Consider the following 25,222-nt stretch of genomic DNA (forward strand, 5'->3'; position numbering starts at 1 on the left):
TGCTGAATCTTTATTGCACTTTCACCACATTGCAAACTATTCCACGAAAATGCCGCGGAAGTAACCAGCTGCCCGGCCTTGTGTCACACACGCGCGCAGGCTTCTGAGGCAGGTCACAAGCTGCCGTGAAGACAGCCCAGGCGGCCAGGAGGTGACTGCTCCGTCTCGTCGCCCAAAGCCTACGTGCTGTTCACCTGTCCACGCGAGTCCGTGATGACCTCGGGAGCCTCCGGCAGCCCTAGCCACCGGAAGGGAGGAGAGTTTTTACTGTAAGTTGGGTCCAGAGTGGGAGCCCTTCACAGGAGCACCTGGCCCTGCCGTGATTTGCTGGGCGGTCGGGGTCTGTATAGACGTCTCTATTTATGTACATTTACACCAGGTATAAATACAAAATAGTAAATAAACGCTTCCTTTCCGTACAAAAGGGTGGTGGCCCGCCGTAAGGCCGCCTCTGTCCGTGGGTGCAGAGTGCGTCCCCCGGGCTGTCCTGGTCTGGAAAGCAAGGAACAGGCGTCCCCGGGCGGCCCGTCTGCTCCCACGTGGCCCGTGGCCTGTGGCCCTCGGCGGCCGGCCTGGCCGCAGCTCGCAGTCACTACCTCCCGGCAGCAGCTCTGCGCTCAGGGCCCAGGTCGTCCGCCACGACGCCGTGCAGCCCGTCCTTCTCCACGCAGTCCCTGACCACCTGCAGCACGACGCGCAGCCGCCGGTCCAGCGCGTCCAGGTGCGGCTGGTGCAGGACGGGGGCCACGCGGTCCCCGCGCAGGGACTCGGCCATCAGCAGACTCAGCTTGTACTCCTCCTGGGCCAGGAGCTGCAGCCGCAGGTACGTGGACCTCCTGATCCTGCAGGGAAAGCAACGTCGGGCTGGCACCGGGAGGAGCCCGGCCGTCAGCTGCATCCGCCCCGGGCGGGGGGCCCGGCTTGGCCCCCGGCCCGCTCAGGCCCCAACCTCTCAGAGGGACACCGTGATTATTCCCGGCGGACGGTAGTGGGGAGGGAGGCAGCCCCAGCTCGGCTCGCTCGTGGTCTGGGATGGGCAGCCGTGGAGCTGCCCCAGAGCCAAGCAGGTGGTGTAGCCCCACAGCCTGTTTCCCCAGCTGTTAGAGCAGGGGCTGGCGTGGGAGCCCCGCAGAGGGGACCCGGGGCCTGGTGGGCTGTTACGGTGACAAGCAGCTGGGTCCTGGGAGGGGCGCTGGGTGCTGCCGGGGGGGTGGGGGTGGGGTGGGAAGGCGTGGCCTGATCCGTGGCTGCAGCAGCTCTGGCCACCGAGCAGCGACGGGGCCGGGCCAGGCCAGGGCGGGGCCCTCGGGGAGGGGCAGAGCCGTACCTGCAGCACTGCTGTAAAGGCACCAGGATAGAAAGCTCATCATGGGAGTATTTTCCAAACCTGCGGGAAGAAGCGCAGAGCTGTGGAGAGGCCACCTGCGGAGGGACACTGCATGCAGAGGCCAAGCACAGGGACAGGAGCACCAGAGCAGGTGGTACCCTTGTGCGCCCTGCCAGGCTGTGAGGACCATGCAGGCTGGGCCGTGTGGCCTGGCTCCTGCTGTCCAGCCCCAGATGCAGGGCCTGGGATAAGGGAGGCGCCTGAAAACAGCCTGACCTTCTGGCCACTGGACGGAACAGAAGGTCAAAAGTCAAGGTTCTGGGCAGGCTGAGTAGAGAAGGCGCGAGGGCGGGTCAGCCTAGCGTCTAGCTGCAGGGCGCCTTTTACATCCAGTAACGAGTGACCCACACACGTAACTGCCCCCCAGAGCTGATTCCCCCGAAGCGTCCGAGCACGTGCAGCTCTGACCACGGGAGCCGCCTGTCCCCTGCACACACACCCACTCCAGGCCCCAGTCTCCCCAGCTCACAGGCTCACAGGAGTCCTGGCCAGAGCCCTGCGTCGCACAGCGGGGCCTCTGGGGCCTGCGCGTCCCTCCCCACGCAGCGCCCGTTCCCTTAAGTCTGGGCGGGGACAGAGCCGGCCTTCGCTGCGTCTGGAAGGACTCACCCTCTCCCGTTGTCCAAGTGGATGATAAACGTCTCGTTCCCGAACTTCTCGAAGGTCTCGTAGTGATGGCGGTCCATGTTTCCTGTGGGGACGAGCCTGCTGGAAGCCTGCGTGCGGCTCAGAGGCATCCCCCCCCCCCCCGCCCCCCATCTGGCCTCCAAGCCGGGAGAACTGAGCAGGACCACGGTGGCTGGATCTGTGTCGGGCCTTCCCAGGGCGGGCCTGTGGCCCCACACCTACCCATGAGGAAGTCGAAGATGCTCATGTCCATGACGTCCAGGATGCGGTGGCTGCTGTCGTAGGGCGGCGTCTGCTTCACCTCCTCGCAGTAGTCAGGGTCCACTTCCCACCTGCAGGGCAGCCAGCGTAAGAAGGGCAGGCTCCTCTGTACGACAAGGAGGCCCAACCAACCTCTGGGGCTTCCGGCTCAGTACGGTGGATTCACGGGGCGGCAAGAGGAAACAGGTGAGAGACGTTGTCACCGCAGAACAAAGTGTTTGCAGATGATACCCCCCAGCTGTGGGCTGAGGCTGCATTAACAGGAGCACGGGGCTGGGAGGTGATTGAGCCACAGCAGCCGGAGGCCATGTGTTTGGAGGGGGCCCGGGCAGCACACTTGCAAGGACATCTCTGTGGCTGGAGGGACCGTGTCTCTCTTGCAAGAAGAGCAGGGATCAGAAGCCGTGTCCACACACGGAGAGACCCCAGCGGCCAGTCAGCACCCAGCTCCTGAGTGAAGGGCCCTTTCTGGTCATCAGCGGCCCTGCCGCTCCTCACACCACGTGGCACTGACAAGGCCCCCGCGCGTGTCCCCTGCTGCAGGTCGGGGACAAGCCAGCCCTCTGGAGACCCGGGGGGAGTCGAGACCCCGGAGGCCCCTGCCCGACACCCCCGACTCACTCCGCCTTCTTGCGCTTGTGGTACGAGCGTCGCCAGGGGTTCCGCCAGGTCTTCCTCTTGGCCAGGGACAGGTCCGGCAGGAAGGCAGCCAGGGAGCCCTCGATCTGGTCCGGCTTCCCGCACAGGGCGTGCTCCGTGGAGCAGTAGTAGGAACATTCCCCATAGAAGCAGATGTTGTTGGCTGCCGGCAGAGGACACTCGGTCAGTGGGGCCACTTGGGCAGCGTCCCTGGGCCGGCCCCTCCTGGACATCTGTCCTGGGCCAGCGTGTCTGCACCACGTCCGACGCGTTCCTGCCCTGGGCAGGGCCACCCACACTCTCACGCTTGATCTCAGCCGCCCGCTCCACCCCGGCATCACAGACCGCTCGGGACTCAGCTCATCTGAACCCGAGCTTCTTCTCGTCACCATCAAAACTAAGTCTGGAGTCTGGGGATTCCATCCAGGGACTTGAAAAAGGCCCTCGTACCAAGAAGAAGTGAGACTCGGCATGGGGGAGATGCTTGCAAATCGTCACCTAACAAGCATCCAGTATTTGCACACAGAAGAACTCTTATGTCTCAGTAATAAAAAGATAAATAACCCAATCAATAAATGGGCAGAGTAGTTCAAAGGACATTTCTCCAAAGAAAATATAGAAATGGCCAAACAAGGACACAAAAAGATCCTTGACACCTTTAGTTGTCAGGAAAATGCAAATCAAATCCACAATTTCTCACCTACCAAGATAGTTTTGATCAACAGAATAGATAATAGCTAGCGCTGCTGAAGGTGTGGAGAAACTGGATCCCTAACACAGTGCTGGTGGGAATGTCAAATGGTGCAGCTGCTGTGAACAACAGCCAGAAAGGTGGACACAGAACTAGCACGGGACCCGGCCATCCCACCCCCTGGCACACACAGACACTCATCACAGATGCTCACAGCAGACCATTCCTGGCAGTCAGAGTGGAACCAACTCGCGTGCCCGTCAGGGATGGCTCATAAACACAGCGTGGTCCACCCAGAAAGTGGAACGATATTCAACCCCAAGGAATGAAGTGTGACACCTGCTACCACATGGACGAACCATGACACTGTGCCCCGTGGAGGAAGCCAGACACCGTTTACATGAAACACGGGAACAGGCAAATCCACATGGAAAGACTGGAGGCTGCCAGGGCAGTGGGGAAGGGAGAGTGGGGGTGGCTTTAAACAGGGACGGGGTTTCTTTTTGGGTGAGCAAACTGGAGTCAGCTAGTGAGGACAGTTGCGCAACACTGAGAATGTACTAAAACCCAACTGAGCTGCACACTTCGGATGTTGGGTTTACGATGTGTGGATCATATCCCCACAAAGCGGGGTGAGCCGAGAGGCACCGGGCACGGGGCAGGCTGTGGCCACGGCCTCAGTGCGGGGCAGCAGGCGGTCTGCGCGTGCGTTCCCCAGTGGACCCGTGCGCTCAGGGTCAGTCACTCCCTTCGTTCGCTGGGGAAACAAACCCCAAGCCTGGGGTACGCAGGAATATGGGGCCAGAGGCCCGGCACCACTGCAGTCCCCTCCCCTGGCAGACGGCCAGTTTCCAGGCCAGGGGTCCCCCACCTGCCGCACATCCTGCCCGAGTTACACGTGTGACCTTCTCTGGCCACAGGCAGCAGCCACGGCCCCTGGCGCGGTGGCCCCTGGCACGTGCAGTCCCAGCCAGGTCAGGACACGGGGGTGGGAGCCCGCTGCCACCACACCCCCAGCAACAGCAGGCCCTCCCCTCCCCCTCCTCAGGGTCCCAGGGCCGCAGCTAGGTCACGACCATCAGGCCAGCAAAGAAAGATCAGCCTGAGAGCCTGTCGCACCGACACAGTTCAACCTCAGCCCCGCTTTCAGGAGAAGAGCCCGTGCTGAGCCCCGGGGTTTGTGCCTCTAACGGCCTATGCGCCAGGTGGATCCACGTGAAAAGAGAGGCGTTCCTGGGCCCACAGCCCTCTGCCCATCAGAGACCCAAATCCGGCCTCTAACGGGGCGTCCAGGGTGGGGCTCCGACAGCCCGCGGCCTCTCGCCTCTCACTGTGCAGCCTGGGGGAGGCCCTTCACCTCTCTGCGCCTAGGTCTCCTCTGAACGGGGGGCTGAGCGTTCAACTCGAGACCCGAAGGAGGGGGCAGGAGGGAGGGGCCGGTCATGGTGAGGGCCCTGCGCGTGGAGAGCAGGCGACTCAGGGAGGTGGTCCTCCTTCATCTCGACAGTGACACTCAAGACAGACAGCTCGGGGCGGCCGAGGCCAGATGACCAGGAGGACCTGCCTGCTCTAACGCCCTGGGGACTTGGATAAGACGGGAGGCCCGGGGAGGGAGCCTCGTCTCTGTGAGGGTCAGGAGGTCCCAACACCTGCCAGCCTGGGGGTCCCGGGGGGTCCAGGCAGGCCCTTCCCTGAATGTTTCGGGGGTTTGCTGGCTGGAGGAGTGAGTCCTTGCCCAACCTGGATGCTGCCAAGTGCGGGGGCGGGGGATGTCACATGGGGTGGGGCTCCTGCGGAGGGCCTGAGGACGCCGGGGTGCAGCTCTGGGAACCCCTCTGGCCCTCAGTGGGACTCTGACTGGACACTGACCACAGTGTGTGGACAGAGGCCCAGTGACCACCCAGCTAGACCCTGGCCGACGTGGCCGGAAAAGAGCCGATTTATAAGTGGGGCTGCGTGGCTGGGAGGGGGGTTCACACGGGGCCCCTGTAGGAGCCCACACATCTGCACAGGAGAGCACAGGCTCATCTTGGGATACGAGACACGTCCACAGAAATGTGCAGGAAAAGCACCAGAGACGTGTTTCGCAGAAGGTGTGGGCTCCGGCTGCTCGTCTCCGCGCAGCCCCACAGTCCAACGTTGCCCTTCCCCTCCGGCCGCTCACTGCTGCCCCGGGCCCAGCGGCAGGCCAGCCACCTCCACCTCTCACCCCCTTGGGCTCCCCGCCCTCCACTCAGACCCCTGGAGGCGGCAGGGAGTGGGGGTGTATTGGTCTCCAGCAGGGCACAGCATCTACGGAGCTTCTGGCCTCCGATGGGTGCAGAAGAGCAAGCACAGCACACACGGTCCAAACACACCCGAGCAGATTTCACGCCCTAAAGCGAGATCAAAGCTGCTCCTGGTGTCCTGCTGCGCAAGAGAAAGCCAGACGTTCCCCAAGGCTTTCAGGAAGAAAGCTGGCAGAGCAGGGGCGGTGGGAACAGAAACAGTCTGGGCAGAGAGGCTGGGTGTCAGGAGCAGCAGGTGCAGCTGAGCCCGCAGCCCCGCCGCACGGAGGAGAGGCTTCAGGAGCGCGACCCAGGCGGGGGCCTCGGACCGCAAGCGGATGCTGGAGAAACCCTCAGCGCCGCGGAGAGCAGCCGGAGCCGGGGGCCGACCGCAGTCAGAGAGACGGCTCCGCTGAGGGTGAGGCAGGGTGTCGGCCGCCAAACCTACGCTGGCATCAGGCCGTGCACGTGGGGAGGGGGACGGACGGTCCCGATGCGGGCGGAGCAGAGGACGGGGCGGGACGCCCGGCGTCCCAGCGCATCTGCTCAGACCACGGCTGACTCTGCTGTCGAAAGGAGCCCGCACTCATTTACAAATGTCCGCAGGACATCAGAGCCCAGGCGAAGGCGGCCCTTCCCCAGGAGAGCGCGGCGCGGGCATCCACTAGGAGGTCCCTCTGCCCCAGAGGAAGCGAACCCAGCACAGAGACTCCCTGATGTACGGCCCTCACCTGAGATTTCAAACGTCACGGCCTCCCCTTCCTCGTGGCACGGTACCTCATCCCTTCTGCTCAGGGCCCAACAACCCATCAACCGTCGGCCGAGTTTGGACACGAAAGGGAAAATGCGGGGACAGGCAACAGTGCGGGTGACTCTCAGAGTCGCTGGAAGACGAAGCGCAGCCCGACGCCGCCCACCCTCCACTGGCACAAAACTGGCAGAAGCAACCCAACCTACAGACGTAAGGCGAGCCACAGGCCGTCTGGGGGACGCAGGGACGGACACGGTCGCCATCTCGACCGTGGGGACAGTTCAGACTCCAAACATCAATGAGACCGTTTCAAAATGGGGATGTGGAAAAGACGGGCCACCCCAGGGGCTGAGTGAGGAGGGCCACGGGGGTGCTCGGCGGGGCTGGGGCTCCTGCCCCTGTGGCTGCGGCCCCTGAACCTTCCCACCTGGGCCGGGGCAGGCCTGGCTCACCTGTCCACACGGCTCAGGCAGAGGCAAGGTGGCCGGGAAGCCCTCAGAGACCCCTCCCAACGCACAGGCTCTCACGCGGCCTGCTGGTTTCCGGTCACGTGGGCGAGGTACTGCCGCAGAAGGGACTGGAAACCCTCCTGCCTCAGGGTGTGTGTGGGGGGTGGTTTCTGTCCTGCTTTCCTCTCCTTGTGGCTCTGAGAGGGGGACACGGAGGAGGCTCTCGGGGAGCTTGGACGACACAGGTGGAGCTTAATGAGATTACGGGCGCGTGGGCCCGGGCCCTGCAGAGCGTATGAACGCGGCTGAGAAGCGTGCTGAGGACGTCAGCTGAACATCGATCCACGAGGAAGGAGCTTCTAGGCTGGCCCTCTCGTCACCAGCAGATCTGCAGACACAGCCAAGCCAGGGCCGCGTGTGGGTTTTGTCTGCACGAACTCACCGGGGTGGGTGCCGGGTGTGGCTGAGGCGCTCCTGCGGGGGTGGGGGGGGCAAGGTCCACGCTCTGTGGGGTCTCGGTGGCCCAGCTGGGTCACTCCACTTTGACGGCATCCCTGGGACAACTCAAAGTGCTCCAAGATAAAATATAAGTGACAAGAGTCCCAGGACGCAGGAGGAGTTCCCCACTGCTCAAGTCTAGAGCGTGGGGGGCGCCTGGAGCAGCTCAGGGCAGGGCCTGGCTCACAGGAAGCGCTCAGGAAAGGAATGGGCGGGTCGTGGGGCCCCAGGCGCCAGATCTGCAACAAGCCAGGGCAGGTCACTCCGCAGAGGATGGCTCACCTTTCTGTGTGCCCTTGGCTGTGTGGTATGAAGTCCTGAAGGTTTGCACAAACATCAGCACCTTGTGGTACGGGGAGGGTGCAGGGCGCCCGAGTCGGGGGGGCCAGGGCCAACCCTCCGGGGGACTGGGGGACGTCACCGCGCCCCGTCCGGTGCTTACTGGAGGAAGGGGAGGCAGCATGGCCCCTGCCACCACGTGAGGGTCTTGCTAGGGTGTGTTCAAATCTGGGGGAGTCCAAAGAATGGAAGCCACCCGGAGAAGAATTCCCAAGAGGCTGGGAGTTTCCTTTTGCCTTTGGTAGAAACAACATCTATGCCAGCCCAGGGGACGGAGTCAGGAACGACCAAGACCATCCTGGCAGCTTTTAGACTCCGGGTGTGTGGCGCACGGCGACGTGAACACAGCAGCCAAAGCCAGTGCCACACATGGTGCGGGGGCAGATCACCCGGGGAACGAGGGTACCTGGGGAGATGAAGAAGGTTCTCCACAGCTTCTTGTCCCGCGTGACGTCCCGGATCTCCTTGGTCATGTTGACCAGCCTGCCGGCCACGGGCGGGACCCGGCGGAAGTCCAGGATCCTGCGGATGGACAGGGAAAGGAATGGTCACCTCGGGCCTCTGGCCGCTCCCGCCAGAGCTGAAAGGACGCCTGGCTCTCCCCCGTCAGGTCCGGACCCCTCGTGTCGGCCGCCCGCCCTCCTCCCCAGCAGCAACGGGCCCTGCGAGGCCAAAAGGCACTCGAGTTCTGCTGGCAGAGCTGCCCTGAGACAGGTGACCACGGAGGGAAGGGGCCCAGTTCTGTGGTCTCGCCAGTGGGCTGATGCCCTGGGAGTCTCCTCTTTTCTCTCCTCTATTCCTGATGGCTGGCTCTCTACCCCGGGTCACCGGAGCATCTCCTGTCGGCTGGGCACGCAGCAGGGCACGTCTCTGGGGTGACAATGGCACGAGAGCGCCGGCGGGAGGGCTCACCTGTCCAGGTGGAAGGCAGCGATCTCCGCGTTGTGCCTCTCATAGTCGGAGAAATAGAAGAAGTCAGGGGGTGTCTCCTGCTCCCTCGTCTGCCTGGAGAAAACGGGACAAAACAGAAGGAGTTTACCGCAGAGAAATCCTCCCAGTGGAAGGGGCCGTGTGGCTCTCACCAGCTCCGGGGTGCTGACTGTCAAATTCCCAAGGATTCTGGGAATGAGTCGTTAAACACAGTCATCGTTAAAAATTAATTATATAGGGACTTCCCTGGTGGTCCAGTGGTTAGGACTCCGAGCTTTCACCGCTGCGGGTGGAGGTTCGATCCCTGGTCAGGGAAGTAAGATCCCACAAGCTGTGTGGCACGGCCGAAAGAAAAACAACAAAAACAAACAAACAAAATCCCCCAGACATTAACTTATATAAACGTACAGTTAAGTACGCTGCATTTAAGAAGTAATAACCACTTAGATCTCACGGTGTCCCGGCTACTTCACTCTGTCTACTGTCTCCTGAGCTGAGGCAACTCCTCTCGTCTGCAGGTGGAAACCCGTGCCGGGGCCCCCTGTTCCCAGCCCACCTCTGGGACCTCGTGCTGGGAGCCTGAGGCCTGGAAGTGTCCACACCGCAGAAGTCGGCAGACGCTGCCCATCAGGCTTCCCCCACAGGGGCCGGTTCCTACGTGATGCCCAGCGCCCCTGCCCCACATCCAGGCCACCAAACACAGACTCGCGGGAGAGGCTGCCAGCGAGGGTGTGCAGGCAGCAGAGGCCCCGCCCCGAGTGAGCGGCATCCCCAGGTGTGCGCTGGGGCCCAGGTCAGGTTGTGCAAATTGACCGGGACCTGCTCTCAGCTGCCCGGCCGCTGCCTGGACAGAGGGCCCCCTGGGGGTGTGCGGGAGGTGGGTGAAGCCTGTGGGACCTGGTTCTGAAGTCCACGAGGTGACCGTTTTCTGTGTCCCCAGGGCACCCTGGCGTTTAAGACCCACGTCTGGCCGCCGCCCCTGAGCTGCGTCTTCTCATTTCCCTGAGCAGAGTCGAGATCACCACACTGTCTCCTGAGCCTCCGTCTTCCTGGGACAGCCTTCCCTCCGCATCTCCCACGGCTCGGTTGGCGTTTCCAAACGTGTGTCCCGCCCCACCAGGCCCGCAGGTTCCCAGCACAAAAGAGTCCTTGAAGGAGTCTGGAGTCTGGGTAACAGTCCTACTGGTGCACACGTGAGCACCGTGAAGGCTCTGACAAGGCCTGCAGCCTTGCCCACGGGGCTTGAAGCACAGTACCACGCTCCGCACCTGTGAGAACTGCCCGCTGAGCTCTCGCTGCAAGTCCTCCCCCCTCCACCCCCCGCACTCAGCTCCTTCACAAGCCTTGGTGGATGTCACCCTGCGAACAGCAGTGCTTAGCAGGCACCTGGAGGCAAACACGGTGACGGCCAGTGTCTGACCTCAGACTGTGGGACGTTTGCCCACGGTCCAAAGTCGTGTGGGAGCAGACATGCTCCCTGCATAAGATCCAGGTCCGGTCAGTGCCCGGCCTCCACCGCTGGGGACACTTTCCCCAGGAGGCACCGCCTGGCCGTGCTCAGGGAGGAAACTCAACCCTCAACCTGAGAAGAATTTACCAAACGCTGGTGACCTTCCCCGAGATGGGTAACATTGGGCGAGAATCAGGGCCCACATGATCCGGCCCACACCTCCCACTCAAGGCAGAGGCTGTCGGGTCTGGGCTTGAGTGTACCGGCGACAGGAGACGCACCACATTTCCCCAGGTAACTCTCTCCAGCCTGGCTTCCCTGCCTGAGTCCTCACTCTCCAGGATGCAGCTCCAGTCAACCAAAGCCCCCCTCCCCCCAGCATCCGGACCCTACTGCCCGCCGATGTCATTGCTAAATGCACACGCACAGGTACTGAGTGCTGAGTACTGGAGAGCCGCCCTCAGAAACCCGAGACCACGCCAGCAGGACCAGACCCAGGCCTCAGGCCAGCGGGCTGCACGTCCACGGGTGGGTTCCTAGCTCCCGGTCCTCCCAGAACTCCTGACGTAACACGCCCCTCCCCTGTGCCTCCCCAAATGTCACCTGAATCAGCCTTTCCAGGAACCAGTTTCTGACCCTGGGAACAGACTGTCGTTCACAATTCCCGCTGGTGTAACTCTCGCCTGGTCAGGAGTCCGGCTGGGGACAACCCTGACCTTGCACTGGTCCCTTTGTGAGCCACGCAGGGATACCCCGCGGACGGCTGCTGGTGACCGAGGCGCAGGCCACCCAGTCACCTGGAGGAGCTGGAGGTGGCTGGCGTGTGTTTCCCAGTCCCAGACCCTGCAGGGGGCTGGCGCAAAGGGCTGGGGCTACTGGGCACCCGGCAGAGGGGAAGGCCATGCTGACCAGGGCTTCTGAGACGCCAAGGAAACCACGTCCAGGCTTCCTGGCGGAATCTCCTGACTTCTAAGTGCTGGCAAGTAATTCTCCTTTTTAAAAAAACACTGTGGGTCTAATTAAACATGTGAGCCTCCCTCACTGGAAGCTGCCCACGGCCCTGAGTCTGCCACGGCTGGAGGACCGGGTACTTGATACTGAAAGTGGTTGTTGACTCAGCTGAGACTCCCTGGCTGAGCCAAGCACTGTCCACACCAGGCTGCTTCTACGCATTTTAACGTTTTAACTGGAAAGGGGGTGGTGCAGATTTAGGCAAGATTTCTTGTCTGCAGAACTTCTGTGAGCCTTGAATGTGCCGACCTCAGACGGCCCTCCCACGAGGCAGCGTTGCCCAACCGCATACGTCGGCAAACCCCACCCCACACGGACCGGCTGTGGAACTGAGAATTATTTTCGTTGGAAGATACATCAGGACTCACCGCCAGCCCCTGGGGCAGAGCCTTTCACAGAACCCGAGAAAAACCTAAGGCGCTGTGGGCCCTCGGAGGCCCCGGGGCCACGCCCAGGGCTGGCAGCGCCGCTCCCTCCTGGGCTGTCAGGGGACCAGCCGTCCTCGCCCCACCCAGGGACTCCGGGCCACTGACCCTGCTTCTCAGCATGGCCTGCGAGTGGCCTGCACTCCCCTCCCCAGCTCAGCGTGGCCCAGCAGGACTTTCCGCAGGGATGGACGCGCTCTACACACCTCACGGGCACACCCAGCTGCTGGGTGCAAGACCCAACATTCACATTTTATTTTAATTAAGTTACACATAAACAGGCACATGAGGCTGGTGGCTACTGTCCTGGATGGTGCAGATCTAGAGGACGGCCTCTCTGAGGGCTCTCTGCTCCCTCTGACTGGCTCTGCCTGTCTATCCTCACTGGGTGGAAGGTGGGACCCACATCCTTCTCTGCCTGCGGTCTCCCGGGCTCTGTCTCTCCACTTGCCTCATGGCTCCGCTGGCCCAACAGGGCTCTGCCTGCCCTCCCACTGCACCTTCCTCCCTCCCCTCTCTCAGCTGGGCCACCACCACCATCACCACCACCATCACCACCACCATCATCGGGGCTCTGGCCTTTGTTCCCTCTCCCTCACCCTGGCCCACCCGTCTGAGCAGGTCACACACCCGACGTGCAGGTGGCTCTGAGCCCTGCTGCTCTGGGAAAAGCCCAGCCACGTCCTGGAGGCTCTGTGACCAGGTTCTAGAACAGTTCCTGGTTCCTTTCCATCTGCCGCCTCGGGGTTTTCCGATGCCCTCCGTCCCTGGGCCACTCACAGGAAGCCAGCTCTGCCTGCCTCCTGGCGGATGTCCTCACCAGCCAGTCCACGCCTGGGAGGAGAACGCAGGGAGCCTCGGAGCTCTGTGCATCTGCTGTGGGATGGAGGCTGGCGCATCTCAGGGCCTGGCTGCTTAGCAAGGGACAACCTGGCGGCACCTGTGGGATGCTGGGGCCAGGGGCACCAGTCCCACTGGGGAGACTGGGATTTCTTTCCTTGCACTGAGCGAGGAGGCAGTGGACCACACTCCCCTTCACAGGGAGGGGGGCAGCCACATTCCTGCCACGTCCTGGGCTGCACCGGGGAACAGCAGGTACTTTGGAAAAGTACTGAACCCGAAGCCCCAGGCAGGAGACTGGACTTGGCTGAACTGGGTTGCCTGGCAGCCTCTTCTTCCTCTGGGTGTCCTGGCGGAAGGTGTGACCAGGTGTGGGAGGGCAGGCGTGGGGTGCCGCCCGCCCCGGGCTTCTTCCTGGGAGGGGGAGTGTAGATGTGGAAAGGAGATGCTACCGGACCCTGTGGGGTTGGCTGAGCACCCAGAGCGCGCCCTGACGAGGGGTGGGGAGCCTGGGGGCCAGGAACCAGCATTTCCTGCACCGCACCTGGAGCCCAGGAGTCACGGCCCTCCCCCGCTGACTGACAGGGAGCAGGGCCAGCGGCAGCCCCTCCCATGGGAGATACCCAGACCCCCAAGGGACCAGGGACGGGAGGAGCCTCCTGGGGCCCACTGCCCCCACACAGGGAGCAGCTGGCACCTGGAGGCCCCCTCCACTGCCTTGGAGGTCAGTCGGGCACCCCGGCCTCGGGCCTGCAAGGCAGGAAAATGAAGACGTCAGACAGCAGCTGAGGCAAACCACGGATTAGGTGCCTGGCGAAGTGAAAGATGGCAGGGCAACTGGGGTTAGAAAGGAAAGAAGGGCAGAAGCTGGTGGACGTGAGAAGGCCCAGGGTCCAGGGAAGGTTTGGACCCACTCCTCCTCTCTCAGGAAGGCTCGGTTCAGACAGACACATGGAGCCCCAAGGCCACCCGAAAGCAGGCAGTGAGGGGCAGCCCCTGACACCCTCAAACCCAGGCTCGCTAAACCCTGGGGAGAGGCCACTTGGGACCAGTTCTCAGGGCCTCCTGCACGTCCCCCTCTCCTTCCTCTGCAGAGCTGACCACACCCCAACCCCCTTCCTTTAGAGGGACTTCCCTTAGCTCAGAAGGAAGCATAACAATACCTGACTGTGGTTATTCATACTAAAGTGAGAATGACTACTATGTGGACCTCTCCCAGGAAATCTGTGACCTAAATCCCCAGCATCTGTAAATATGCTACCTTAAATGGCAAGAGGAACTATGCAGATGTGATTTAGCTGAAGATCTTGAGATGAGGAGATTATCCTGGAATATCTGCGTGGGCCCAATGTCATCAAAAGGGGGACACACAGGAAGATCTGAAGGCAGAAGAGGCTACAAGGACAGACAGAGGCTCTGGGAGGCAATCTGTCTCCTTCTCCAGCTTCTAGAGGCGCCGGCATTCCTCGGCAGGAAGCCAACTCTCTCCAGAGCCTCTAGAAGCCCACAGCCCACAGACCCATTTTAGATTTTCAGACTTCCAGAACCATCAAAGACTAAGCTTATGTTGCTTTAAGCCACTAAATCTGTGGTAATTTTTTATAGCAGCAACAGGAAACCAGTATAGAATCTCTGGCACCATCAAAGCAGCACAAAGGACACAGTGATTTAGCAACCTTGGAAAGGTTGTGAAATCTGTCCTATTTCCTCCAGATCTGGTCATGCTGAAAGGTATTACACTTTCAAGAAATGACGCAGAATGTTTTGAGAGAAGGTACCTCTGTTTTCACAGAAGCCGGGGGGGCAGAATCCAACTCGAATCGTGTGCCCTCCCTGGGCTGCACAATTCGTCCTTGGGGAGCCCCTCAAGGCTCTGATCTTTGTCCCTGTTTTAATGATACAGACGTCTGAGGTTGGGAAAGGGGAAGTGACATTGGCAGAATCACACAGCTGGAAATGGCCGGTCCTGGGTCAGGGCCTGGGTGTCTGACCCAATCCTAGGCTCTTTCTCTCGGGCCCCCGAAGTCAGACATGGCTCCAGTTATGGGTCCCGAAAGTCTGTTTCCTCCGGGATCAGAACCACCTCTGGGCACAGCGAGGCCAGAAGACACTGGCTGCCAATCGCCAGGTCAGCTGCCAGCTGCCAGGTCAGGTGTCTAGGCTCACAGGGGACAGGGGGCTGCAGCCCCAGAGGTTCAGCTGCACGAGTCGTCCCCACATTCCCAATAAAGGTCCTGGTTCCCGGGGGAAGGCACTGCCCACTGGTGTGTCCAGTTCCTGTGGGACGCCTGTCCCAGACACAGCAGGTCTTCACCCCCGCACCCCGCTTAACAGCTGTCGGACCCCTCATCTCCTCCCATAGACCAACAGCCCCCCGACTGTTCCCAATGCCACCGTCAACATCTCAGTGTTCTTTACCTTGTGGGAAAACAGAAAATTTTTGCTTTGGTTAAAAATAGAGTAAATCGGCAGCTTATGACCAAAATCCGTGAAGGAATAAAAGCCAGCACTTATCTGGCTGTTACTCTGAGCTGAGTGCCCTGCTAAGCGCTTTCTGTGCATTGACCCCCTGGGTCCTCATGACCCCTGGGAGGCATCCCTGTCCTACAGCCAAGGACACAGCCAGCGAGAGGTCTCAGTTCACAAACAGAGGGGTCCCGACGCAGGGCCCAGTGCCGGGGTCCAAGGCCCTGCTTCAACCCAGGGGGCCCCTGGATTGAGATGGGGGGTCTGGGGCGGGCAGTGGGCTGGGCCATGTTCTCTCCACTGCACACCTGGGGGTGTCCAGTGGAGGGTCTGCTCACACAGGCCGGCCCGGGCTGCCACCCTCTCCAGGCTGATGGGGCAGGTGCGCCCTTGGTGCCTCTGTGAAGTGTGGCAGGTGAGACGGCTCAGGGGTGACACCTCCGGGGGAGCAGAGCCCCGCTGTCCCCCCTGCTGCCGGCTGCCTCACCAGCCTGGGCATAGAGGGACAGGGCCACGCAGTCCCACACGGAGAGCCCAGGCCCACCGAACAGGGATGCGCGAGCCAGGGAGAACAGCAAACCGTCAGGTCAAACTCCGGAAAAAGGGCAACTGTGCGACTGCTCAGGGCACACACAGCTGTCACGTGGCTCTTGTGTGTCCTCATGAGAGCTAAGGGCCCCCAAGATCCCTGAGCCCAGATGGGAAACTGAAGCCCAGAGAGAGGTGGGGCCACACGTACAGCTTTTGTGCGTCATGCAGAAGGACCAGCATCCCAGACCCAGCGAGACAGAGGCAGAAAGAAAGAGAGCACTTCCCAGGCCGCGTGAGAACCGTGAAAGGCACACGTCTCACTGCAGGGTCTTGCTTGGCCCCAGAGATGCTCACAGACAGATGGCGGGGCTCCCAAGGGTCCCCCCCACCCCGGGTCCCCGTGCACCCAGCCTCCCCTGACCCTCTTCTATCCGTTATTCAGTAAGTTATTGATGATAGCAAACCCTCATGGAGAACTTTCTAGCGCCTGGCTTGAAAGTCTAAGATCTGCCGTGTTTTAAATACCGTTGTGCCAGCTCATCTGGAATTTGGGGACATGACTAAGGAATGAAATTATAGTGGAAATGAATGCTCTGTCCCTGGCAACTGTGGACACAGGCCCGCAGTTCTTCTTTCTGTATTTAAGCCCCTATTGCTTATCTTTTTATTCAAGGTAAAAAAAAAAAAGATGTTCCAAATCTACCAAACTGTGGATTAAATATTTAGCACCAAGACAACTGCTGTGATGTTGTTTTTCCTCCAGCAGGAAAAACAAACTCAATCCCGAGCATAGAGTCGACTCCAGCTTATTCTCGAGGCTTTTTAAGGAGACCTCAGGTCTGCAAAATTTCCCTCTGGGGTGAAAAAAACAACCAGCTGATCAAACTGCTCTTGAGACGCCCCACCTTGGTTTCTTCTCTGGCATGTGGGAACCAAGACCAGAGTTTCTTTCCTTCTCTTCACCTTCTGCCCCTTCCACGATAGCTCGCTGACGGCGCCCCACCAGCAGGCACCCGAGAGCCTAACACCAGAGAGAAAGACAGAAAGATACTCTCCATGCTGCTGTTCAGGAGGATGTTTTCGGGAAAAATGACTCGCTTGCTTTGATTTGAACAAAGGCGATAATCTTTTCCAGAAGCTTCCAAGGAAACATTTGTCCTGGTTGGCCAGGGTGGGCGTCCTGAGGAGGCTGGGGGGCCTGGGAGATGGCGCAGCCCCTACCTGTTTGATGGGGGTGAAGTGGGGCATGGGGCCAGAACCATGCTCTCTGCAGGTTCTACTAAGTTCTTACCATTTACCCATTTCCCTGCCAGCTTCTCTGCTACTGTTATAGAATTGTGGATAATTTCCTTTTTCTTTTATTTTGTCAAGCAAAGGAATTCCAGCTGCAGCAGCAGCTGAAGACAGTGAACTCCCATGGTCCCCCAAATTATGCAGTTTTGGCCGATGGTGAAACAGCAGGGTGTTTGGGGAGCCAGGATGACCGCGCCCTGCCCACACCAGCCCGTGGGCAGTAGCGGCCCAGTGCGACGGCTGGGCCAGCCACAGGGAGTCACCACAGAGCCCCGGGGGGATGCTGTCCCCTTGGCCGCGACGCTGGCCTCACAGCTCTGTGGCTGCCCGTTCCCTCCGTGAGCCTCTGGGTACGGTCCAAACGGGTGAGGATGCCAAGCACCAGGGCTGCAGTGGGGATCAACGAAGAGAGTCCTCCCAGCGCCCACCTGCGCCCGCGCCCACCTGCGCCCGTGCACACCTGCGCCCGCGCCCACCTGCGCCCGCGCCCACCTGTGCCAGCACCCTCGGCACGCGGAGGTGATGCTGCTGTGCTGTTCTCAAGGTACCCCGCCTCGGACCCTCAGGATCCTCTGACTGGGCAGCACCAGACCAGCCTTTCCCAGGGGCTTAAGAGCTCAGCTGGTCGGGCGCAACCATGTCCTCCACATGGGGTCATGGGGACGCTTGGACCCCAGGGAGCAGGCTTGCCGTGGACCCTGGAATCAAAGCAGGGATTAGAGCGGGAGACGCCCCTTCTCCGGAGCCCCTTCTCCAAGGCCCTGTATCGTGCTCCCCAGACAACACCCCCCCCACATCTCAGGTGAGCCCCTCTGTCCCCAAGATGCTTCTCCTGCCCTCTGGTCTCCTCGAGACAATGACTCTCTGTGATGGTGGATCTCGAGGGTGGACAGCTGTCTCCTGATGGTGCTCTGAGGCAGGGAGCCCAGGGTGGCCATGCAGGCTGAGCCGGGGTCCTGGCCACTCTGCCCTGAGCCTCCTCTGGGCTACCAGCTCTGCCCTGATGCTGACTAGCTCAGGAGAGTCTCTCAAAAGCCTATAATGAGTTGTTACTTGTTTTTCAAATAATAAAGTCCACTGTTTCCTGACTATAAAAATAACCCATGAAATTGGAGACAACCTAAGTGTCCTACAACTGGGAGCCTGTAAGGTGATCGACCACATGAGATGCGGTGTCTGTTCACCACTCCCGGTGGCATGAGGAGGACCATGGAGATGCACCAAGGGCCAAGGACTAGACCAGGCACAGCTGCTGGAGAGCCCCCCGCACGCTCAGACCCTTGCAGGTCAACCACAGCACCCGTCCACCCGCCTCCCCCGTCACAGGGCCTCTGCTGGCTGAGGAGACCCCCTGGTCCTGGGGCATCTGGGCTCCGCAGCTCTGGACGTTGTTTTCTGTTTGCACCGCCCGCAGTGGCCAGAACGGCCTCAGAGGTCCTGCTCCTTCAAGTAGGGGCCACATGGAGACACCAGGGGCGGCTCTGAGCCTGCGCGAGCCCTGCACACCATCCCTGCTGGGTTGCGCACATTAACTGCCAGAGTCTGGAGCCTGAAGCTCCTCTGGGTCCACTAGGCCCTGTGTTTACTGGGGACATCTGATGGGTCACACCCAGGGCTCAGTGGAAGATCCACTGAGGTGGTGGACAAACCGCAGGGCACTGGGCAGCCCGGCATACGGAGCCGAGGTGGGGACGTCCCCCGAGGTAAGTGCAAGAAGGGGACTCCAGGTGCTGCTGACCAGTGGAGGTGATGAGACCAGGCCAGCGGGGTGCAGAGCGTCAGAGCGGCCCAGAGACCCCACCTGTACTTAAATCCCACAATGGCTCAGGGAGAAAATAGCCAGCCCGGATGCCCTGCTATGCTCCCGGTGTGCCCCATGGCGCAGGCGAGGACGCCAAGGCCCAGGTGAGCTCAGAGCCCGCAGGTGGCACCTGCCCCTCTCAGCAAAGGAGGCAGCTGTGCGGCTCACAGCCCAGTCCCCGCTGTACAGGATCCATGCGGCACATCTAACGGGAGCACCAAAAGAGATTAAAAATAGGAGAGATGCTGTTTAACTCATGTATAAATTGGTCCTGGAGACCAACACCCAGTACGGGGCCATGGACAACAAAACTGCGTTTTACACATTAATCCGGGAGAGCTGCTAACCATGCAAGGCTGTAGCGGGACCTGTGTTGCAACATAAACATGGCCGCGGCTCCCCTTCTGCTGGCCGGGGGAGCACAGCGTGTCATCAGAGCCTCTTCAAATGCTCTCCTTGTAAGAGTGATGAGTGGAAATTGTGTGCAACAGTTTCACGCTTTATGATGAGGCAGAGAGCCCCGGGGCCACTGACGGGTAGGCCATGTGGGGACCGTGGGGAACCCCACCGCAGCCCCTCTGCCTCCCTCCCTCCCCCATCCCTCCAGGGCGGGAGGGAGGCGGCGTCAGGGAGCAGCCAGCTCCTCCAGTCGCCTCCCACATCAGACAACCGTCCCGGACAGACCATCTCCCAGAGTCAAGTCCCATGCGACTCCTGCCCCGTGCTGGCCCCAGAGCAGCGCACCCTACGTGGCTACAGCCAATCGGCTCCCCTGGGCCGGGGCTCACGACAGCTGGATGGGGTCCTAGGGCAGAGGGGCCCCAGCGAGGGGCAGGGCCTGCTCAGGGCCAGGCCGTGGGTCCAGACCACCGTGTCGCTAACCCAGAGGCAGCTCAGGCACCAGGAAGATGGCCGAGAGGGCGCCCGTCTGAGCTCCACATCTAGCTGGGCCCTGGTCCTCAGGAGGCCTTGGCAGGGCCTGCAGGGCAGGCGATTCAGGGAGGCCACCCGCTCACCCCGCCAAGGCACCGCCTGCCCCGCTTCCCCCCACCCCATCCGCGCCCCGGCCCCCGCCTGTGGCCAGAGCAGGGCTCAGCAGGCCTAAACCACCAGGCGAGGCCCTGCCCTCCCGCACATCCTCTTGAGCCCCGCGCGGTCCCCTGGGGCCCGGGTGGGGTGGGGGGCTGGGGTCCCTGCAGTGAGAAAGACTGGCTGGCCTGCACGTGTTTCTGCAGCCGCCTGTGTGCGCACCTCAGCTACAAGGAACTCCTGGGCCTCCAAACAGCTGCTCAGGGACAGTTTCTCTGGGAGATGCGCGCGCGCACACACACACACACACACACACACTTCTCTCCTTTGCAAAAGTAATCCGGGTACTTAGAGCCTCTTCACACGTGGTGCCTGTGGGAGGAATGGGCAGCGTGGCACCTCCAGCAGAGACCCCAGGTCCAGGGCTCCCCGGCTGGCTGAGCCTCAGCCTGACGGGCCTGCAACCTGACCCTGGACCCAAGCCCTGGCCGGACTCCCACTCCCGATTCACATTTAAACCCTCTGAGCCTCAATGTCCTCCTCCTTGAAGGAGGCTGGTGATAAAAATAAAACAACTTGAGCCAGGGTCACTGGCTCCGCCGGCCGGCTGGAGCAGAGGCTGTGAAATCCTAGCACGCTCGAGAAGACGAGGGACCCGCTCTCGCTGGGGCGGAGAACCCCGGCCCAGAGTGGTAGCCTCAGGGAGCCCAAACAAGAAGCGCAAACGAGAAGCACAAGGTGGGCAGAGGCGGCTGTGTGTCCCTGCAGGGCTGGCAGCAGCCCCCGGGATGTGCAGACAGGCCCCTCCCTCCCAAGGTCACACGGTGGTTCCTCCAGACCAAGGAGCCCAGAGCAGGACAGAGGGAAGCTGCTGCCCCCAAATGAAGGGAGTGAGGCCCCAAGGGCCAGATATGGGGGTTAGGCCTGGCCTGGTCCAGGGGGTCAGGGCATTCATGGCCTGTGACCTGCCCAGGCTCTGTGTGTACGGCCATCAGACATCGGCATGCAGCCTGGGCACCACGCCCTGCCCTGGAATGTGCTGCTGGAGCGCAGATGATGGGATGGCCGTCCTGGGCAGCGGCTCTACTGGAGCCAAGCTGAGCGGAGCCCGACCCCAACCCCCAGCACGACGCTCCTGGCACGGCCCTGCCCCCCAGACGAGCCCTGCAGAAGTATGAGAACGGTCAGAGCAGCTCCATCAACAACATCCTTGAACTGAAACGACGCACAAGCCCATCCACAGGAGGCGGATGAAGAAACGGGGGGTTTTCACACGATGGAATGTGACTTGGCCACGAGAACAGTGGGCCACGGGAAAGGTATGTCACGGATGCTCCAGCAGCAAGGGTGGGAGCGGGGCGGTTGGGAGTCACTTGCTGGGAACAGGAAGGCAGGAGCCACCCTGGGAGGAGGGACCTGCAGGGGCCACAGGGGACTGGGGCTGCCGGCTGTTCTCGACCTGGTGCCGGTTACCTGATCACCTGGTCACCTGCGTGTGCTGTAAAGATCTGCTCACCACCTGCGTGCATTTCTGTATGAAGGTTGCAATTCAATAGAATGGTGCATTTTAAGAAGGTGGGAAAGTGGGGAATTATAAGTGCTGGTAAAGAGAGAACTGTCTTGGATTTTACCAGCACTGATGATATTTGCTGTGACCTAACCAACCCCTCCTCATGCACATACAGAGGAGACCAAGGCAGGCGGCAGGGAAAGCCACCCGCAGTGAGGACGGAAGCCCTTTCGCACCTTGGTCACCCAGGCCCTGGGGAGAGCCGCGGGTGCGCACAGAATACAGTCTCCCCTGGATGTGGAAAAGGGCCGACTTGTGTTCCCCAAAAAGGTATGTTGAAGTCCTAACCCTGGAGCCTGTGACTGTGGCCTTGTCTGGTAACAGGGACCCGGCAACGGGATTTGTTAAGAAAAGGTCATAGTGGATCAAGGTGGCCCTGAGTCCAGTGACTGGTGTCCTTGTAAGAAGAGGGGGCACAGACATGCAGGGGAGGCCATGGGACGACAGAGGCAGAAACGGGAGTGGCCTGGCCGCAAGCCACTGAACGCTGAGGCTCGACGGCCACGTCCAGAAGCTGGAAGAGGCAGGAAGGACCCGCCAGGAGCCTTCGGGGGAGGCCGTCTTGTGACACTGTGGTTTCTGCCTCTGGCCTCCGGAACTGAGAGAGAAGTGCTCCTGAGGCTGGAAGCTGCCCCGGACACTCCCGCGGTGCGGACACAGAGGCTCAGAGCTCAACTGCGGTTGTGCATTAAGGAAGCAGAAACGAACCTACACGTTAAAGACATCCACGATGATGACGGCCCCTGCTTTGAGACTTGAGGAGGGACAGTGTGCTGGTCACTCCAGGCCCACCTACTGCTGGCTGGTGCCCTTGGGTGCCCACGGGCACCCTGCGCTTCACCCTCCTCGTCCACAATGAGGTCTGTGGGGGTTCACAGCGGCTTCCCTGCCTGGGCCCACGCGGCACCATGCCTGGCATGGCACCCTCTCCCGCACCCACGACCTCGGCCCCATCTTCCTCCAGGCCGGGGCTTCCTGGGGGCACCTTCTACCGTCCCGCCAGCGTTTGAGCCTCGGATGACAGGTCGAAATGACCCACTTCAGACTCACTGAGCCTACCGGCCCGTCTGTGCTGGAGGTGTCATCTTGCTGTTGGAGTTATTCTCCCCTCAGAGCTACCGCGCAGGGGCGGGGTGGGGGTGTTTTCCTTCCCTCCCTGCATCTGAACATCCTTTGGATCCCAAACCACACGCGGCACAGAGGGAGTTGTCGTCCTGGTTCCGAATGCTCAGGAGGCGGCCCGACTGTTTTGCTGAAGAAGCACCTTTAAAGCAGCCTTGCCAGGCCACGGGGAGCGACGCATTGCCTACTGGCCAGTGACCTGAGCAGAAGCGCAGCTGCAGCTCCTGGAAAAAATCCAAACATCCAGGCCCAGATGCCCTCCAGGGTCTAGCCCCTGCCCTTCTCCAGCGGCCTGGCCTCATCCCCCCTCGAGTTCTGTGCTGACACACATAACTGTCCCACAGAACCTCCTGTGATTCTGGGAGCGTCCAGCACGACACCACCAGCCACGTGCTGCCACGGATGCCCCAGGGGTGGCAGGTGTGACCGAGACAGTAGGTTGTGACTTCGTCTCATTTAAATTAACCTCAATATAAACAGCTATGTGATGTAGTCCTCTGCACAACGGCCCTGGTCCTCCAGCCTGCAGAAGCTACCCGGTCCTGGGCCGTGCCGCCTCCTCCAGGCTGGCCTCCTGGCCTGGGGTGACGTCCACTTGACCGTCACACGGGTGCTCATGCCGCAGCTGGAGGTCACTTCTGAGAAACCTTCCAGCTGCCTCCCAAGTGCTCGCCAGCCCTCAGTCTCCCATCTGCCATCAGTGGCTCATTCTCTCGTTCGTGCTTCAGACGCAGCACCCGCTGAGGACCAGGCCCTGCGCCCCGGGGGCGGGGCGGTGGAGCAGACACTGCTCTCTGTCCCGCCCGGAGCAGCAGCAGTGCCGGGCCTGAGTCACGCGTGCACTCCCCGCGCCAGGCACGAGGCCGGGCCGGGCTCCGTGTTCGTGGGGTGGCTGAGCGCATGTTTCTGCCGGGAGGTGGTCACAGCCGGCGCCACAAACACGCCTGGAAGCTTCCTTCCCAAGAAGCAGGTTGGAATCTGTTGCAAAGCCCGCACACTCTGGCCATCTGCCCAGCCCCACCCCGCCTGGCCAAACCTACCAGCTCCTCCCGGCTTCCTTCCATAAACTTGGTGCCCTGTCTCCGAAGCCCATCCAATAGAGTTTAGACCTCAAACCTATTCCCACAATGCCCTTGTTGAGAAATGGGTAAACTGAGTTCCAGTGAGGGGAATGAGTTTACTGGAGGTTACACAACAATGGCCTTGCCAGGCCTGCTGTCTCCGTGGATACACCAGTGCTGCCAAACTTCAGCTGCACCACTCACACCGAGCACGTACATCTCTCGATATTAAAATGTAAACACTATACCAACAGCACGAGCAACAACAAAATAATCGTTACATCCAGCATCCTCAGAGCCAGAAACATGTGCTTCAAAGGACACCACGTATGTGATAAGGGTCTCATATCCAAAATAAATAAAGAATTCTTACAACGTACAGAAAGATAACCAACCAAACAACGGCAAAAGACCTGAGCAGATGTCTCTCCGAGGAAGACCTAAGTGGCCAGCAAGGGCACAACAAGGCCCTCGACATCATCAGTGCACGGGGAACTGAGGCGGAAGCCCAAGAAGACACCGGCCACGCCCCCACCAGGATGAGGAGGGTGGAGAAGGCGGATGAAGACGAGCACTGATGAGCACGCGGAGACGGCCGGCGGCGTGACACGGCCCAGAGCTGCCGAGGAAAAGCGTCTGCAACTCCTCAAGCAGCTGCACTTAGATATCACGTGACCCAGCAGTTCCACTCCCAGGCATACCCAGGAGACATGAAAACATATGTCCCCCCAAAACCCTGTACACCAATGTTCAGACACCATTATTCGCACAGCCAAAACGTGGAAATAACTCAAATGCCCACGAACGGGTGAAAGCGTAAGTAAAATGTGGTCCATCCACACCGCGGAGTACTGCTCGGCCACAGAAAGCGTTGAAGCTCTGACACCGGCCACAGCGTGGGTGAACCTGGCACACATGATGCTCCTTGAAAGACACAGACCCAAAGGATCGGGCAGCGCGTGATCCTGTTTACGTGAAACTCCAGGACGAGCCCGTCCGCAGAGACAGACAGCAGAGCACTGGGGGTCCAGGCCTGCAGGGAGGGCAGCACGGTACAAGGGTTCTTTCTGGAGTGACGAAAAGTTCTAAAATTGTGGTGATGAATGCCCGGTTCCGTGAATATGTGAATTACATCTTGATGAAGCTGTTAAAACATCTTAATTTAATCTAATACTAAAGCAAGAATATCTAGCAACTCATGCGCTAAGGTGCTAGTTACATAGTTTTCAATGTTTATGAAAAATATATACCCATTAAACTTTAAATGCTCACCCACATACCATGTAAATTATACTTCGCAGGCCCCTCCTAGGCTCTACCTCCCACCTCAGGAGCGTTCCTCTATAGAGCCTTGCAGCATACATCTTTCAAGTTCTCAGAGGAAAAATACTACCACCTAATTAATTCAGAATATTCAACTTACAAAGCTATAACGCGCTCATAGAAGAAAGTTTTTCTTAAAGGAAACTTCTAATTTTTTAATGGTATGGTCATAAACCCCAGCTGTCTCCTGTTCAGACCACAGGGACAACACGTGCCCTCCAGGGTCACCAGAGGAGTGATGTCTGCTGGTGACCAGACCATAGCCAACGTCGGACTCGGGGCCTGGCCAGCACAGCAGGGCCCTGGGCGCCGAGACAGGCCTGGACCCGACCAGCAGAAGCAGCAAGAGCACTGGCCAGAGGATGACGTCAGCCGGCTGTGAACTCCACCTGAGCCCCGCTGCCCACCGGGGCCCTCTGCCCAGGGATGCCGTGCGCAGGGGAAGGAGGCCAGCTGGCAGC

At 60.5% G+C, this 25,222-nt stretch overlaps 1 protein-coding gene across 1 annotated transcript in view; it reads right to left on the reverse strand.

Moving 5' to 3' along the window:
• The window catches only part of FAM20C (FAM20C golgi associated secretory pathway kinase), a 36,328-nt gene continuing 11,106 nt past the window's right edge, over positions 1-25,222 (reverse strand). The window contains exons 4-10 of the mRNA XM_057750342.1: positions 8,822-8,914; positions 8,316-8,431; positions 2,897-3,077; positions 2,237-2,346; positions 1,997-2,078; positions 1,328-1,387; positions 1-842 (exon numbers count right to left, since the gene is read on the reverse strand). Of these exons, the coding sequence (XP_057606325.1) occupies positions 593-842; positions 1,328-1,387; positions 1,997-2,078; positions 2,237-2,346; positions 2,897-3,077; positions 8,316-8,431; positions 8,822-8,914 (892 nt within the window). The 3' untranslated portion in view covers positions 1-592. The remainder of the gene's footprint in view (positions 843-1,327; positions 1,388-1,996; positions 2,079-2,236; positions 2,347-2,896; positions 3,078-8,315; positions 8,432-8,821; positions 8,915-25,222) is intronic.

The sequence above is a fragment of the Hippopotamus amphibius genome, chromosome 9 (assembly GCF_030028045.1).
Source record: "Hippopotamus amphibius kiboko isolate mHipAmp2 chromosome 9, mHipAmp2.hap2, whole genome shotgun sequence".
Classification (NCBI taxonomy): domain Eukaryota; kingdom Metazoa; phylum Chordata; class Mammalia; order Artiodactyla; family Hippopotamidae; genus Hippopotamus; species Hippopotamus amphibius.